Raw genomic sequence first — 18,117 nt, forward strand, 5'->3', positions numbered from 1 at the left:
AAAAAAAAAAAACACTTAGGTGAAAATGTAGCACGACATCACTTAAAATCTAAAGTCTCAAACTAATAGCTTTGGGTCCTAAACATCAAACAAGCAAATTGTAATACTAAACACATATAAGTCAAGTGATTATTTAATATTTTAAATTCTTTGGGTTGGTTTACAATTTGAAATCACTAATTTTCAACTTGGGGATATAAATTTTTGTATCTAAACTTTTAAATAAATACTATATAAATACTTAATTAATTTTAAAAAATTCCGTGCAGGGTCGGGGGTACGGGGGCAATCAACATATGATTCCGTCCCCAATTAGTAATTATACTCACCACTCTATAATTTAGAACAAGACTGCATCAAAAAAAAAAAATCAGAACAAGACAATCCCCATAAAAAGAAAAAAAAAAGTTTTTAAAATCCCACAAAAATATAAAAGGGCTATAAAAAATCTCAAATTTCAGATAAGACTAAGAGGGGTGGGATGTCAGTTTAATTGAGAATAAAACAAGAAATTTAACATTTTTAAAATTTTTGTTTAATCATTTATGGATACCAATTTAAATAGTTTGCATTTTAGAAAATAAGTACTTATTCTAAAGAATCTGAACTAAAAAGAATGTAAGTATAATAATGGAAAACCGAATAAGCGATAATATAATTTTCTCCAATTTTTGTATCACAAATTTAACGTAGGGAAATAGGCCCATGTAGAAATAATTGTCCACAAATGGATGACAGTAAAAAAGCATTGCGTAAAATTGTAATTGACTCTCTTTTTTTTTTTTTTTTTTTTTTTTGGGGATAATTTGGTAGTTTTGAGATACTAGTTGAGCTTCAAGCTTGTGGTTGTGGATGTAATGAACCATTTTTGGCGTAATTGGTGAGGGTTTTCTGGGTTTTTAAAAAGAAAAAAAAAATTATTCACAACTCAACATGTCACAGACACAGAGGCATTTGATTTGATCCCACTGGAGCAAAATAGCTCGTAATCTGAATGGTGGTGCCAAGACTTACAACGTTGTTGAATAACAGCCTAACCGTCAATCAGTCAAAGCAAATCCATGCACAAATCCTCATAAACGGTCTCAATAACCACTTGGAACCCCTCTTAGTCCGCCAAATCACCCTCTCAACTTCCACTCACTCTAGAATTGTTGCTCAAGCTCAATATCTAAAACGAATTCTTTACCAATTGCAAAACCCAGATGCTTTTTCTTGGGGTTGCACAATTCGGTTCTTTTCCCAGCACGGCCAATTCAAAGAAGCTTTTTCGCTTTATGTTCAAATGCACAGACTAGGTCTGTGTCCAACCACTTTTGCTGTTTCTTCTGCTCTAAGAGCTTGTGCTAGGATTGAGTATAGGATAGGTGGAGTTTTAGTACATGGTCAAGTTCATAAATATGGACATAGTAGCTGTGTTTACGTGCAAACAGCACTTGTGGATTTATATTCTAAACTGTGTGATATGGTAACCGCACAGAAGGTGTTTGATGAGATGTTGGTGAAGAATGTGGTTTCTTGGAATTCTATCTTATCTGGGTATTTGAAATCTGGTAATTTAGCAGAAGCTCAGAGGGTGTTCGATGAAATTCCAAGGAAAGATGTTATATCTTGGAATGCAATGGTTTTGGGGTATGCGAGAGTAGGAAATTTGGACCAGGCATGCTCTTTTTTTCAGCAGATACCGGAGAAAAACACAGCTTCTTGGAACTCAATGATTAGTGGTTATGTTGATTGTGGGGACATAGAATCGGCAAGAAGCATTTTTGAGGCCATGCCTCAAAGAAATAATGTTTCTTGGATCACAATGATTGCTGGGTACTCGAAATGTGGGGATGTTGAGTCTGCTCAGAAACTCTTTGATCAGATGGATGAGAAAGATCTGCTCTTGTTTAATGCAATGATATCTTGCTATGCTCAAAATAGCCAACCTAAGGAGGCCATTGAGCTGTTCAACCAGATGCTTGGACCAAATGTAAATGTTCAGCCAGATGGATTAACTTTGGCTAGTGTTACATCTGCTTGTTCTCAACTAGGAGATTTCAAATTTGGGCCTTTGGTTGAGTCATATATGAATAAGTTTGGTATTGAACTCGATGATCATTTGGCTACTGCTTTAGTTGACCTGTATGCGAAGTGTGGAAGCATTGATAAGGCATATGAGCTGTTTCATGGCTTGAGGAAAAGGGATTTAATTGCTTACTCTGCAATGATCTTGGGATGTGGGATAAATGGTAAGGCAGTTGATGCAATCAAGTTATTTGAAGAGATGATCAATTCCCATATTTGCCCGAACTTAGTCACCTACACTGGACTGCTAACTGCCTACAACCACGTTGGTTTGGTTGAAGAAGGCTACCAATGCTTTAACTCCATGAAGGACCATGGACTTGTGCCTTCAGCTGATCATTATGGAATCATGGTTGATCTTTTAGGCAGGGCAGGACAATTAGAAGAAGCATATGAACTAATAAGGACCATGCCCATGCAGCCTCATGCTGGGGTTTGGGGAGCTTTGCTTCTTGCTTGCAGGTTACATAACAATGTTGAGCTTGGTGAGATCGCTGCTCAGCATTGCTTTGAGCTGGAGCCTGATACAACTGGTTATTGTTCTCTTCTCGCCAACATTTATGCTTCGGTTAAGAGGTGGGATGATGCCAAGAGATTGAGAAAGGTTGTGGGTGAGAAGGGATTCACTAAGATACCTGGCTGTAGTTGGATGGAATCTATTTGACTTTTCATAATTGGAAGATCAGGCATATACCACATGCTTAGAGACCCCAAATTGTACTATAATTCTAGTTTTTGTTGGCAACTTACAAAGTTGTTGGAGTCTTGCATGAATTGGGTTTAAGTTGAAAATGTCCCTAGGTTCTATTCTATCTGGGTAGGTTAGATTAAAAGGACCCAGGCTAAAGCTAAGGAAGGATATATTTTCCCTTTTCACCCTTTTCACCTTGATGATCCTAGTGTTGGAAAATCCTCTTCAATACGTTCGAAAGGAATGCTTCTCCATGGACCATGTTCAACTCGAAAACACAATTCATCGCTTGTTGGAATCGTTTGAGGTATGGAGGGTCTGCAAGTAACAAGAATCCTAAAAATAATTCTGTTCATTCTTTAATTCTATGGCCAAGCAAGGTGCAGACATACAAGTTCTGATGTTAGCAACTCCCCTTGTTTGTCTAAGACATATATTACTGTTTATTTAGCACTTGCAGATGTTTTTGATGGTAACATCTGTAGGTGTATATATGATTTATATGTATTTCTTACCTCAATCCTTGTCAAGTTCAATAATAGAGGTGCTTCATTACAAACATGTCTGTAGATACTGCACTATACCTTCTGAATTCAACTTTCATGGATTATCAAATCTATTATTATGCAAGTTAATTTTCCGAATCTTTTTCTGCTAGTGTGTAAAAGACTAGTCTATGTAAAGGATGTGATACCTTTTCAATTCAAATCTTTATTCATCTATAAGGGAACAAGGAAGAGAAAAAGAAACATCTAGCTAGGGGCTAGAAGCAATTTACCAAAACATTTAATTAAATGAATGGAGGTGTCCAGCTAATTGAAAAACTATGTCATGTTTATGCACCCATAGGGACAACTTTTGGGAAATAATAAAAAATATAAATACTTATAAATATTATTAATAATATTTTTAGTCTAGTTGATTTGGGGCTATGCCCTTTAATTTATATTTGGTGTCTGAGAATGATTCCACAACTTTGCATATTTTAATATTTTAAGAAAGGAATCAGAGTGTTACAACTAATTGTTGTTTTTTCTTGGTTGAATTATAACTAGTTGTTGAATACGCTTGTACTTATTTTCAACTGGCCGAATTTAGGAAGATAAATTGATCTTTTCAAACAATGGAAATTTGGACTTGTCTGTAAAATTTTGAATTTTTAGAAGATGACACTTCCATGGGGGATTACTTGTATATTTTTGCAGGTTGAAGAGTGGAGTCCCATCAGATCTCATGGGCCGAACCTCTCTCTCTATTTAGATTGTTTGAAGTCTAAAATACTATGGGTTCTTTTTTATTTATTTTCTTCCTATCCACAAACCACCCCCCCCCCCCCCCCCACCCCACAAAAACAATAAGAATCAAGTTAAGTCTCCAACACACACATAACTGATCGTATGTGAATTGGCTTTCATTGGGCTTATTGAGCTTCTGGTTCAGTTGACTTGGATATTTTACGCAGATTACTATGATGACTTGAACGTGCTCTCATTGACTAAACTTCTCTGAATTTAACAGCTTAAGCACTAGCCTGTAGAATAAGTTCTCAAGAGCCTATACGTTGTTGAATATCCCATGTTGTGCTGCTGAATGACTCAGACCATGCTGCTGACTTCTTCTTTGTCTCACCACCAAATGCCCCATGCTATTGATTGTTAACTACCTCAAGTTGCCATTGTTAAATGCCTTCCAACAATGCTAAATATCTTGGCATGTCACCATTACATATGTAACATCACCGCCGAGTATCTCATGCCTGTAATATCATTTCCACCAAAAAGTCACACCACTTATTTTAATATCAAGAAACCCAAAATCTACAAGATAAGTCTGGTGCATATTTATTTCAACTCTCATTAAATTACAAACACTATTTGTGTTATATTCAACTTACAAATATTTATTCTTTTCTAATTTTCACACCATTTTTTTTTTGTCATTTCATTACCTAAGGAAAAAAGGGTAGCGGTCAACGAGTGACCTATTGGCAAGGGTTCCGGACTCAACTCTCTCAACAAATCTATCTAACCGTTGATGTATCAAAGCTAAGAAAGGTAAGATCTCATGATTCTAAGACCAAGAAAGATGTCGGATTCTAATATATAAAGGGTGAATATTAGAGCTTACTACATCTATTAATCAGACTTGAGAAATGCCAGTTCAATGTTTATATCAATGCCTGCTCGAAAATGTAATAACAAAAGATTAGTGCAAAAGTAAAAAAGAACGGCTGCTGTTAGGACTTTGGATCTCTCTCTCTCTCTCTCTCTCTCTCAAACCTTTCAAATTTTCTCTCTATGCATTATAATTTTTTGCTAAATCCCTAGATATGAAGATTAAACCCAACCTTTTACCACTTAGTAGATATGAAGATTGATTAACTCTCTCTTTGCTTTTTCCACAAGCTCTTCCTTTGCAATGCTGACATTAGAAGAGAATAAATACTTAGATAATGGGAATCTTTAAGTAGGTTGTATGATTGTACCTTTAAATTATCATCATAATATAAACAAATGTATTTGTTATTCATCATTAAAAAAACGCAAAAGGCAAAGTCTGTTGAATTAAATAGATTGCTTAATAGCTTCATCCTATAGTCACAAGACGTCAATCTCAGACTCAAATTTTGTGTATTGACCTTTACCCAACGGTATATGCATATTTAACGTGAAAAATGAAAATGAAGTCACTTTCATTTTTCATTAGTTATTACTTTTATTACGCCATATTACTTATTAGTTATTACTTATTATGCTAAGTCAAGCACAATATTTCATTAGTTATTTCTTATTACGCTACTTATGTTGAAAAATGAAAATGAAGTCACTTTCATTCTTTTATCAAGATGTAGATAAAAGCTTTACCCAGAAATTTATAATAGCTCCTCTAGTCTTTAGTGGCCACAATGAATTGGCCGGTTGGGGGGTCAATCCCTATGGGGGTAAAAAACAAAGATAATGCAGTTTAATTAGTGACGGTCATAAAAAAAAAACGTTTCAAATGTAACCATCAAATGTTGCAATTTAAAAAACTTTGTTCATAAGTAAANTACACACATAACTGATCGTATGTGAATTGGCTTTCATTGGGCTTATTGAGCTTCTGGTTCAGTTGACTTGGATATTTTACGCAGATTACTATGATGACTTGAACGTGCTCTCATTGACTAAACTTCTCTGAATTTAACAGCTTAAGCACTAGCTGTAGAATAAGTTCTCAAGAGCCTATACGTTGTTGAATATCCCATGTTGTGCTGCTGAATGACTCAACCATGCTGCTGACTTCTTCTTTGTCTCACCACCAAATGCCCCATGCTATTGATTGTTAACTACCTCAAGTTGCCATTGTTAAATGCCTTCCAACAATGCTAAATATCTTGGCATGTCACCATTACATATGTAACATCACCGCCGAGTATCTCATGCCTGTAATATCATTTCCACCAAAAAGTCACACCACTTATTTTAATATCAAGAAACCCAAAATCTACAAGATAAGTCTGGTGCATTATTTATTTCAACTCTCATTAAATTACAAACACTATTTGTGTTATATTCAACTTACAAATATTTATTCTTTTCTAATTTTCACACCATTTTTTTTTTGTCATTTCATTACCTAAGGAAAAAAGGGTAGCGGTCAACGAGTGACCTATTGGCAAGGGTTCCGGACTCAACTCTCTCAACAAATCTATCTAACCGTTGATGTATCAAAGCTAAGAAAGGTAAGATCTCATGATTCTAAGGCCAAGAAAGATGTCGGATTCTAATATATAAAGGGTGAATATTAGAGCTTACTACATCTATTAATCAGACTTGAGAAATGCCAGTTCAATGTTTATATCAATGCCTGCTCGAAAATGTAATAACAAAAGATTAGTGCAAAAGTAAAAAAGAACGGCTGCTGTTAGGACTTTGGATCTCTCTCTCTCTCTCTCTCTCTCTCAAACCTTTCAAATTTTCTCTCTATGCATTATAATTTTTTGCTAAATCCCTAGATATGAAGATTAAACCCAACCTTTTACCACTTAGTAGATATGAAGATTGATTAACTCTCTCTTTGCTTTTTCCACAAGCTCTTCCTTTGCAATGCTGACATTAGAAGAGAATAAATACTTAGATAATGGGAATCTTTAAGTAGGTTGTATGATTGTACCTTTAAATTATCATCATAATATAAACAAATGTATTTGTTATTCATCATTAAAAAAACGCAAAAGGCAAAGTCTGTTGAATTAAATAGATTGCTTAATAGCTTCATCCTATAGTCACAAGACGTCAATCTCAGACTCAAATTTTGTGTATTGACCTTTACCCAACGGTATATGCATATTTAACGTGAAAAATGAAAATGAAGTCACTTTCATTTTTCATTAGTTATTACTTTTATTACGCCATATTACTTATTAGTTATTACTTATTATGCTAAGTCAAGCACAATATTTCATTAGTTATTTCTTATTACGCCATTTATGTTGAAAAATGAAAATGAAGTCACTTTCATTCTTTTATCAAGATGTAGATAAAAGCTTTACCCAGAAATTTATAATAGCTCCTCTATGTCTTTAGTGGCCACAATGAATTGGCCGGTTGGGGGGTCAATCCCTATGGGGGTAAAAAACAAAGATAATGCAGTTTAATTAGTGACGGTCATAAAAAAAAAACGTTTCAAATGTAACCATCAAATGTTGCAATTTAAAAAACTTTGTTCATAAGTAAAAAAGAAAATAAAAGGAAAATCATTAAAGACATGATGATACAATCTTAGTGGTTGAATATGCACGCCTCTAATTCGAATTGGGTAAGCAGCAGCATAAAGTGCGGTTCAATTTTCTTCCTTACCTTCCCTTCTCTGTTGCCCCAAAGGTTTGGTAAAACTTATAAAATGCTTTTTAAAAAAAAAAAAAAAATTGTTACCAAATTATTGCTCACAAAATAATTACATAACAATCATGTCACGTATCACACGCATAATCCATTTTATTCGCTATACACAAAGTGTTTATTACATGAATTCATGTGGTATCCAGGACATAGTCAGAAATTATTGGGGGGCCGATCTCTAGGACCAAAAATAAAATTATATAAAACTCAAATCACACAAACATGTAGTTATGTATGCGTTTTCTATCTGACTTAAAAATGTGAGCAAAAATCCTGATATTTTGTTAGAGAAAACTAAATTAACGTTACAGATGACGAACTTAATTTAACCTTTTTTTTAGATATATAATAATTAATTTGCTCACAAATAACAAAGTTGTAAACAATACACCAGTTAAGAATCATTTTATGAAATTATCATTCCAAAAATCTCTCAAAAAACTCAACCAAAAAAAAAAAAAAAAAAAAATCAGTTAACATCTAATGTGACTTTGCATTTTTTTGTTATTGCAAAGGTCGACAAATTAAATACTAGAAAATAAGAATGAAACAAAGGAACAATAAACCGATGAAGAATAATTGAGTAGTTAGAAAAATTACGAAAAAAAAAAGCATATGAAACACATAATCTGAAAAGTGCATTGCTGAAACAGGGTTGACAAAGTCTAAAAGTCCTTATACAATATTTTATTTCTCATACTAAATAGGTAGTTTATTTTAAATTTGATAAAAAATTTCTTTATCCACATGCTTAAAATAAAATTGTATATTAGAAGTTTAGAACCGCTAAATAATTTTCACGTATTATTTTCATAAAAATGATGAATTTGAGTGGACCTAAATTTATAAAATTTGCATATTCTATTTGTAGTCTTTTATTTTGTTTTTACGGGATACTACAATTTTTTTAAGTTCCTAAAAAGTGGCCCAATTTTAACAAGAATCTAGTTCCAAATAACAATCATTTATAAAATAAATAAATAAAAAGGATGGAAGAATAAGAACTTCTTGATAAAAATGTCCACTAAAGGCTTATTTGGCTTATATAATTGATAAGGCTAGTTTATTTATTTATTTTATGTTTGATATGACGGAAAAAATAAGCCAATTTTCTAGGAATGAATCACTTTTTAGATGATGTTCTAGGAATGAATCACTTTTTAGAAAACATTATCAACAAACAAATGGAATATAAAATATAGCATTCTTCATTCTCTTTAATTTTTGTTTTTTTTTTTTTTTTTTTAATTGTTACTTGTGGGAGAGAGATGATTTCTCCATTTCAGCCACAACAACATAACATTTCGGTCAACTTCAGTTGATTCAATCTAATTTGGTCTATTTTAGTCTATTTCGGTTTATTTGATTCACTTCAGTCTAATTCAATTAATTTTGGTCCACTTCGGTCCATTTTGAACCAATTGGGAGTTAAATTGATTTTTTTTAAGATTGCATTTTCAGTTTTAGGCTCAAAATTATTATTATTTTTTACTTAATTTTGGGTTGAAAAGTATAAAATTTTATTCTATTTACTATTTAGGTTAAACTGTTTAGTTTTAAGCTAAAAAAATACAAACAAAATAGAAATTAAAAATTAGAAACATGGGCCCTAAAAAAGTAATAAAAATAATAAATATTCACAAGTTTACCTTAAAATTTCAATAATATATGTGTAAGGGCACGTTTTGGTTCCTAATCCTAAAAGTTAAAAAGATTAAGACCCAAAGAGCTCAACACAATGAATTTGTAGAGAATGGGCTGGAAACTAGACTTCAATGAGTTGGACAACAATCATAATAGGTTAAAGATGACAAGAAAACAAAGATAAACAAATTTTATGCAAAGAAAATCTTCCTCGACAATGTCCGAGGAGAGTCGTTCTTGTATATATTTCTCTTGAACTTGATTACAATTACAGTTCTTATTGCTACAAAGTTTTCTCTATAGATTCTCAGACGATCCGCTTGTAACGGGGGCTTTTTTCTTTATATTACCTTGTTTTGCTTCATCTCAGCCTTTCACGTATAGATCAAACTGTTGGCTTTGATTTTTGTCCCATCAGCTCCTTTCTGAAATCTTTAAGGGTAGCTGTAAGGATGAATATTACTGTTCAAGTATCACCTTCACATTAATGCGGTCAAAGAGTTAGTTGCAGAGCATTTAATGTGGTGGTAGCAGCTTTCTCCTAGATATTTCTCAGCTTCCCTTTGTCCTATTCCTTCCTGATATTTATCCTTACCAATAGAATTATCCAGAGTGTTACTCTTGATGGCAAGTCAAATCTTCTAACCTCTATTCTGCTTAGCCAATGAGACATTTCTCCTCGGACTACCTTCCCAAACCTTCATGACCAGAATCCTTCCATAACTGACTGACCTACACGTCTAACTATCCTCAGACTGCTAAATGTCCTCAGACAAGGTCCATAACCCAATATACATTTCTGAGCCTTTCATCCCTATTCCCTACAATATGCATTATACTTATATTTGGAAAAAAATGCTACAATTTTAAACTTATATAATAATTTAAGAGAAAAATTAATGAATGCCCTAGTAATTTAGAAATATATGTGTGGGTCAAGATTTGTAACTCAAGCCCAAAAGAAATGAGATATGAGCCCAATGAGCCCACCACAATGAATTTGTAGAGAGTGGGTGAAAGAGTTGGACAATTTGTAGATTAAACAACGGCTAGTAAGGATTTCAAAGATGAACAAGTACAAAAATACACTTGAAACTTTAATAAACTGATGTCCGAAGAGATAAGTTATTATTTAAAAAGGCCAATACAACTCTTAAAGCTACAGTAAATCTTCCTTCTTTCTCCTTCTCCATTTTTTCCAATCCCCCCACTATGAGAGGTCTCTTACACTTATATAGTTTTCTTTTAGACTATCTTGATCGTCCACTTGTTCTTCATCTAAACGTTCACTTGAGTATATGTCCCATCAGGTATCTTCGTTAGTCCTCCCTGAGTGGTGGTAGCTAAGACTGTACTATTCAAGGGTCTTCTCCACATTAATGCGACTAGAAAAGTTGCTGCAGTGCATTTAATGTGGCGGTAGCAGCTTTTTCTTTAGATATTTCTCTATTCTTATCATCTTTATACGTGCCTAAAGTTTATCCTTATCATTGGAATTACCAGGAAGGTCACCCAAACCTCCCAGATACTTGCTTGACCGATATTCTTTATATCTGAGGAGGACACACTCTTCGGACCATATTCTTCGATCATTTCCTTGCATGATTCTCCAATTTGGGGCTTTTCTCAATCATTTACTCCTCTTCGAACTATCCTAATCTTCAAATAGGGCTTAAGGCCCAATATATAAATTTGGGTTTTTATTTCCACAATATGCATGTTAGGAAATTTTTTATAGAAAAAGAAAAAAAGAAAAAAACAATTAATGATATGACAGTTTTTTCAATTTTCCATAATAGTGCTACAAAAACTTTCCTAAAATGATTTATTAACAATTGCCCTAAGGGGCATCCATTAACATGACACATAATTTAAAATATTTTTTAAAATATTTTGGAAACATATAATAATTTAAAGTTAATGTAATAAGTTACACGTGCTCCATTAAATGGGGGTATACATTTTTTTTTTAATATTCTTGAATATATTCAAATTAATCAACCGATTATAGTATATTAAAAAAATTATTTTTAATAACATCTTCTCCATTTAAAACAATATTCTAATTATGCAATATAAATCATTTTATTAAATTAATTTTTTCACATATATATATATATATATATGTGTTTATATCACTATGCATGTATTGTTGTTAAATGCAAAATTATATGCTCTATTACATAAAACTTATAAAAATATAAAATACTTTTAAATAACACATACATTATTTAACCTACAAATTTTATATAATATTTTAATAAAAATAATAATTTTACATTTTCGTAGGCATCTCATGAGTTTGAGATTAGTTAAACTAATAATAGACTCTGGTGTTATTATTAAAATTTAAAAAATAAAACTTTTTTTTTTTTTTGGGATCATAGATGTTTATAGATTAGAGAATATTTTTATTTGGAAACAAAATGATATTTACAAGACTTCAAAATTACAAAAGCACAGGTTCTTAGAAAGTCAAGTGGCAAATAAACTTGCTAAGAAAAAAAAAAAAGGCTAAAACCTCGTCTCCAAGTTTGTCCAATAGTGTGATTCTCAAAAAAAAAAAAAAAAAAAAAAAAAAAAAAAAAGTTTGTCCAATAGTGTGACGAAGAATGTATATAAAAGCTTGAGCCGTTAACTTCAAAAAAAGAGAAAAACAGTGCGCACTTTTTATTAAACCCTTATTCCCACGCAAAAGTAAAAACTACCAACTACCCTTCTTCTCCTTATTCAACTACTTCTTCTCGTTCCTTCAAAATCCCTCCAAACCCACTACTACTACATCTTTCTTTTTTTTTATATATGCCTGAAAGAAGTATTCGGCGGCGGTCTGCGGCGACTCGAGGCCGGAAGAGTAAGCCGCCGAACCCTTCTCCGTCGCCGCGTCGGAGGACCCCACCGCCTCGGAGATCGGCGAGGCAGCAGGCACCTTCGAAGCCTTTTGGGATCTTGAAGCGTTGCTTTTCGGACCCGATGCTTTGGAGTAGTGCTTCTGTTAGCAGCTACAGCGACGATGATCAGAGTTTGAGGTCTGAGGATGGTGTTCTTTTCCGTCCTCAGACATGTAACGACGTTTTTGGCTCGTCGTCTTCCTTGCCGGGTTTCTCTCCTCGGAGTCACGAGGTAAACAAAGACTCAAATTTGATCTTTCTTATTGGACCCACCAAAACAAAAAACAAAAAAAAAATTGTGACAAAACTTGGTTTTGTTAGTTTTTGAGTTGTAGATGGCAATGGGTTTTGATGGTTTCAAAGATTAGCGTGTGAGTTATAAAGTTTTTTTTTTTTTTATGGGAAAATTTTTATTACCTGGTTTTATTTATTTATTTATTTAATTTTATAAAATAAATATAGCTTATTGTTGTTTGCATTGATTATGATCCTATGTTTGAATTTCATTTGTGCCTCTTGAGTCCGCCAAAAGGGGGAAGAAAATTAAAAGGACAACCTTTTAATGGAGCAAATCTTATATAAAAAAATAAAAAGAATACTAAATCTAAATGAAAAATAAATAATTTGAGGAGCTTTTCTTGTTCATTGAGTTGTTTAAGCCATTAATAAATCACCATTCACCACATTTGGTTTCTACATTGAATTGTATTAAGTATAAACCATTAAAACACCTCCCCCTTTGGTGAGTCCATAATTCATTGAGTTGTATTAATCATTAATACGTCCCCCCTTTTGGCTTGTCCATTGAATTGTTTAAACCACTAATAAATTCTACCATTTCAATCTGGAATAATCATAGACTTTCTGAATTTCATCATTGGTGGTTTATAATTGTTAATTTGTCACTGCCTTACTGGTCATAAACTATAGGACTCCAAAGTAACATTGTGCTTTTCTAAATAGTGTAAACTTGGGCAATGCAGGGATACAAGAAAGATGCGAAGGTGGTGGTTAATGTGACAGTTGAAGGTAGTCCAGGACCAGTTCGGACCATGGTTAAGTTAGGGGCCTCTGTGGAGGAGACCATAAAGGTTGTTGTAGACAAATATAGCAAAGAAGGGCGAACTCCTAAGCTTGATCAGGGCGCACCATCCTCATTTGAATTGCATAACTCCTATTTCAGTCTTAAAAGTAAGTAAAATTTATGATTTTAAGTTTACTTGCTCAGCTTAGTTGCATTTCCACAATGTTAGGTTTCAAATCTTATGATTTCGTGCAAGATTCTTTTTTTCCCCACGGCCAAAGAAAGCTATGTTTAACTAAATGAGTGTGTTTCTGTTTGAAATTTGACCAATTTGCTTATCTGTTTTCTTGTAGAAAGAAAATGTTTTTAAATATTCGGAAGTTTTCCCTTCTAAGTAGAGTATGTCCAAAGCATCACTTTGTTCATTAACTAGATAGTTGCCAGATTTTTATATTGTCTTGTTTGACTTTAAACTTTGAAAAATGTTGATTGTGTGTTGGGGGCTAATTGCATTTAAGCCGTCACATTCGAAATACAGAGGACTATTATTCAACCACAGTTAATTGAAATTGAATAATTTAATAGTGTAATCTGAAGCCTATTCTGATTGAAATTTTACCATAAGATGGGGTTCTAAACATACATATGATACATATGGAGACTTTTAAAAATTATGATTTGGCTTTGGGGAGAGTACCACTACTTCCTGACTTCATTCTGAATGGCCCATTCTAAGAAGTTGGTGGCCGTAAAGTGACCAATAAACATTCTTAGCAGGTTGTTTTCCAATTAATATCTGATTGTGATATTTAGTCTTGCAGCCTAATCAGTGTTAACACTTTAATCGTACAAAGATACCAATAAATTTGAAAATAAGAAATAACTGAATAGATTAAAGAGGGACACTCCATTTGCTTCCAATTGCGCTTATGCTGAATGGTTTATCTTTGTTTTTATTGAATAGGTTTGGATAATTCTGAATTAATTGGGGATGTTGGTAGCAGAAGCTTCTATCTTCGAAAGTGTTGCAGTGGTCATAGTAGTAATGGAGCATCTCCATGCACTTCAGAAATTGCTCTGCCAAAAGAAAACTGTCCTCCACCCATTCCACCTCCTGCATTCTTACTTCCGTCTGTAATGGCCCGAAAGATCAGTAAGATTTTTAGAAGAGCCCGTAGGCTTTGGAAACTCTTGGTCTGCCTGCAATGAGGAGGACCAGTCACCACATGCATTGTTTGAGTAACACAACTTATTATTTGTGTTACTCCTAACAACAGCCATGATTCTTCTTTCTGAAATTTTTCCCCTTTTCTCTTCAGAACAAAAGTACCCGTTCTTTCATACAATATGTACATAATACCAATTCATACTCTTATCATTTGCTGCGTAAATTGCTGTAACTCCCATTGCAAATTCAAAATACAAAATGAAAATTCAAAGCGTTCAACTTTGACTCCTACTCTTTGGTGTCATTTTCTGTCTATTGAGAAGTCTGCTATGAGCTTGTTATGTTCTGCCTTACACTATCTTAATATTGTTAGCATGACCAATTTTCAGATTTTTTTTTTTTTTGGATAAAGGAAAGGAACACAACATTATTCAATATTTCAAGAGTAATATTTTCTCACTTCACATGAATAGTGTGGTTTCACCATGAATTGAAGGTCTTTAAGAACCGATGAATTCGGGTTGAGTGTCAGTTTTCACGGATTGAATTCTGATTCAACCGAACCATCTGATGTAGGCATCTCATCCCCCCTTTGTGATCCATCATTGTCAGCTTTGACCGAATCCAACAGCCACATGTGGAAGACTAAGCGGTTGAGATCATGGTCAAGTTTCGGTTTGAACCCGAAACCAACTCAACTTGACCTGTAGACAGGCCTAAGCGGGATCCACTATTATCTAAGCTGAGGAATCATTGTTCTCAGGACTAAATAATTACTAGCGTGCATGGGGGGAGATGCTCACAATTTGTCGGGATGTGAATTGTACATACCCTTTTGATATATAATACATCAAGATTATTTTCAAATACTTTTATGTGTGAATTGTACATACCCTTTTGATATATAATACATCAAGATTATTTTCAAATACTTTTATGTTTTGTCTACGATGACAAAATTATCCTTTACTAAGGCTTTAAAAAGTAAATATAATAAATCTAATTAAGGTTATAAATCTAATTAAGGTTATAATAAAAGCTCAAGCTTTTATTTATACTCGATTATTAAACAAGTGAAACTCAAACATAATATTGTTTTCACGAACAAATTCATAAATATGAGACTTAATATTTTATAGATAATATTATATGTATAAAAACATACTTATATAAATGTGAAATTAAATTATATAAGTTTAAAAATAAGTTCATTCTATATTAAATACTATTGTAACTTTTATTGATATTATAAATAGTCCACCTAATAAAGATTATATTTAATTTGTAACAATACAAAGTTAATGTATCTAATCCTTATAAGTTTATAAACAAAAACCATTCTATCTAATTAACTCAAATAGAATATTTTCAACTATAATTAGTTATTAATTATTAGCATAGATTTGTGAATAAGAAAATGAACCAAGTTTAAATAGTTTTTTTTCTTTTTTTTGGTGTGTGTGGAGAAGATTTTGAATATGTTCTTTGTTATTAAAGAAAAGGGCAGGAGAAATAATTTTCTTTAGCATGTATATTAATTTTACAAAAGTAACTTTAATGGGAATGCACAAGAGAATATTCTTTCTTTGTCCGCAGATGGTATGGTAATAAAAGAGGAGGAGGTGGTGTGAATTATTGAATATTCAAATAAAGAGGCATTCTCCTTGTTGGTCGGCAAAACCTACAAAAATGGTCGGTTGGACTTGCACAAGTAAAATCAATATTCAACACTTGAAGTTTGAATATTGTTGACACTAAAGAGAAAAGACACAATTTTTGGTAGAGATCTTCACCAACATGGGCTGGAAAAGAAATTGAGGATCCAATCAAAGTTTTAGTTAACCTCTTTTTATTAACCCGTGAAGGTGGAAGCTCCAAATGTCTCTCTCTCTCTCTCTCTCTCTCGTCATTCTTGCCCTAGTGCAAAATGACTATGCTGCTTAATTGGTTCACCGTTGATTTAGTCATATTGAAACCATTATTAGAGCATTCACATCAGTGGATGCAAAATCATGTAAAATAGAAAAAGACACCACTTTTACACATTTTGTCTCAAAAATGCTCCACATTAGTACTTCGAAAATTGTGTAAAAATGTGTATATTTTTACACGAGTTACATTAACCGTGTAAATATATACAGTTACTATAACTCGTCCATTTATTATTTTATTAATTTCCCGTTCGCTCCTTTTTTTTTTCTCTCTCTTCTCCGTGCTCAACAAATTCAGTAACTTCTCCTCTCCTCATCTTCTTCTTTTTCCTCATCTTCTTCTTTTTCCTCAGATGCACACAAACACATCCACACAGACAAATCAACACAGAGATACACTTGCTCCCAAAAAAAAAAAAAAAAACACAGAGATACATAAACAAACCTAAACGGACAAACAACAAATAGACAGATCAATGATTATTGGAACGATCGGTGCTTGACTGGAACAATCGGAGCTCGTGGGTCTTGCTTGATCAAAGCTCGTGGGTCTTGCTTAATCGAAACTCGTGGGTATGGGTCTTGCTTGATCGAATCCTGATCGAAGCTAGGGAGATACACTAACTGATCGAAGCTTGTGGATCGAAGCTAGGGAGATCTCGGTCAAATCTGATCTGGTCAGATCTGATCGATGCTTGTGGATCGGAGCTGCTTGATCGGAGTTGTGGATAGGTGCTTGTGACCGAGATGGAGTGGATTAGACCAAGAGGGAGAGTTGATTCAGAAATGGGTACAACTTAAATACCAACCTTCACAATAAGAAAGATGAAACTTTTAACAGTGATGGCCAATAAAAATGAATAAAATTGATCAACAGCCCTTTGATGTGGGAACCATCATGATCCTCTACAAGAATTATAGTTAAAAGTTTATATTTGTTGCAGGCTGTCAGTGTGCCTTGTAGGGAGAATTGTAAGCATAAAACAAGAACAAAACAATAAGAGAAACTTAAGGCGCACCTGATCAGTCATTATCATCAAATGACCATATCTCAAAGATTTTACATTAGTGTATTCTTTATGCTGCTGAAGTCCAAGAATCTGCTTTATGTACCCAATTTCTTTATTCTCAGTGAGCTGTTTAGCAGTGGCTTCCCTCACATTGAGCAATTTACCTCTTAATGGGAACACACTATAGTAATCTCGACCCACAGCAGCAAGCCCAGCCAACTGTAATAGAATGAATAACGTAAAAATCATACAAAGTGAAACCCATTAGAGCTAACTTTAATGCTAAAATACTCTGCACAATGACACAGCAACTTACTGCAAGAGCCTCAGCTGAATCTCCTTCAGTTAAAATCAAGGTACATTTATCAAATTCCTTCCCTCCTATTTTGTTAGCATCATCTAGATTTTGAATACCATGAATCTTCTCTGTCTTTGTTCCATCACTTTTCTTAAGATCTTTACTCTGCTTAAAAGTTGCCCACGATAGGAGACTGTCTACAATTCCAGACTTTGAAAAATAATGTTGTTTTTTTTTTTTCATTATTTTCCATTCAACTCTTGAACAAAATTATTTTCTATTCTATTCACTTCCTTTCAAAGATTCAAATAAGAGAAAGATAAATATCTAATTAATTTTTCCATTTCTTTCCCTTCTATTGATCTTTTCTATTCTATTACATCTCTGTATAAACTATCCAATTAAGTATATATAATAATGTAAGCATCCTAGTCCAACAGGTCAACAAAATAAATTATGACGTAATATACTTGTGGCTAAAAAAATCACTTGTAAGAGCATTCGCAT

At 33.3% G+C, this 18,117-nt stretch overlaps 2 protein-coding genes and 1 long non-coding RNA gene across 3 annotated transcripts; 2 read left to right on the forward strand and 1 right to left on the reverse strand.

Annotated features, from left to right (window-relative positions):
• Positions 1-808: 808 nt before the first annotated feature.
• LOC111999464 (pentatricopeptide repeat-containing protein At4g22760) lies at positions 809-3,401 on the forward strand. Its single transcript, XM_024031590.2, has one exon. It carries the CDS (start codon positions 995-997, stop codon positions 2,732-2,734), a length of 1,740 nt encoding a protein of 579 aa, XP_023887358.2. The 5' UTR covers positions 809-994; the 3' UTR covers positions 2,735-3,401.
• An 8,545-nt stretch (positions 3,402-11,946) lies between these two features.
• Positions 11,947-14,662, forward strand: LOC111999467 (uncharacterized protein At4g22758). Its single transcript, XM_024031592.2, has 3 exons — positions 11,947-12,411; positions 13,163-13,370; positions 14,168-14,662. The coding sequence occupies exons 1-3, from the start codon at positions 12,091-12,093 to the stop codon at positions 14,410-14,412; spliced, it is 774 nt and encodes a 257-aa protein (XP_023887360.2). The 5' UTR covers positions 11,947-12,090; the 3' UTR covers positions 14,413-14,662.
• Positions 14,663-17,110: 2,448 nt separating this feature from the next.
• Positions 17,111-17,820, reverse strand: LOC136068950 (uncharacterized). The gene is made up of 3 exons (XR_010630250.1): positions 17,629-17,820; positions 17,322-17,531; positions 17,111-17,206 (listed from the first exon to the last, which is right to left on the reverse strand). It is a non-coding gene; the product is annotated as an uncharacterized LOC136068950 (long non-coding RNA).
• Between the last annotated feature and the right edge of the window lie 297 nt (positions 17,821-18,117).

The sequence above is a fragment of the Quercus suber genome, unplaced genomic scaffold (genome assembly GCF_002906115.3).
Source record: "Quercus suber isolate HL8 unplaced genomic scaffold, Cork oak 2.0 scaffold_144, whole genome shotgun sequence".
NCBI classification, from domain to species: Eukaryota; Viridiplantae; Streptophyta; class Magnoliopsida; order Fagales; family Fagaceae; genus Quercus; species Quercus suber.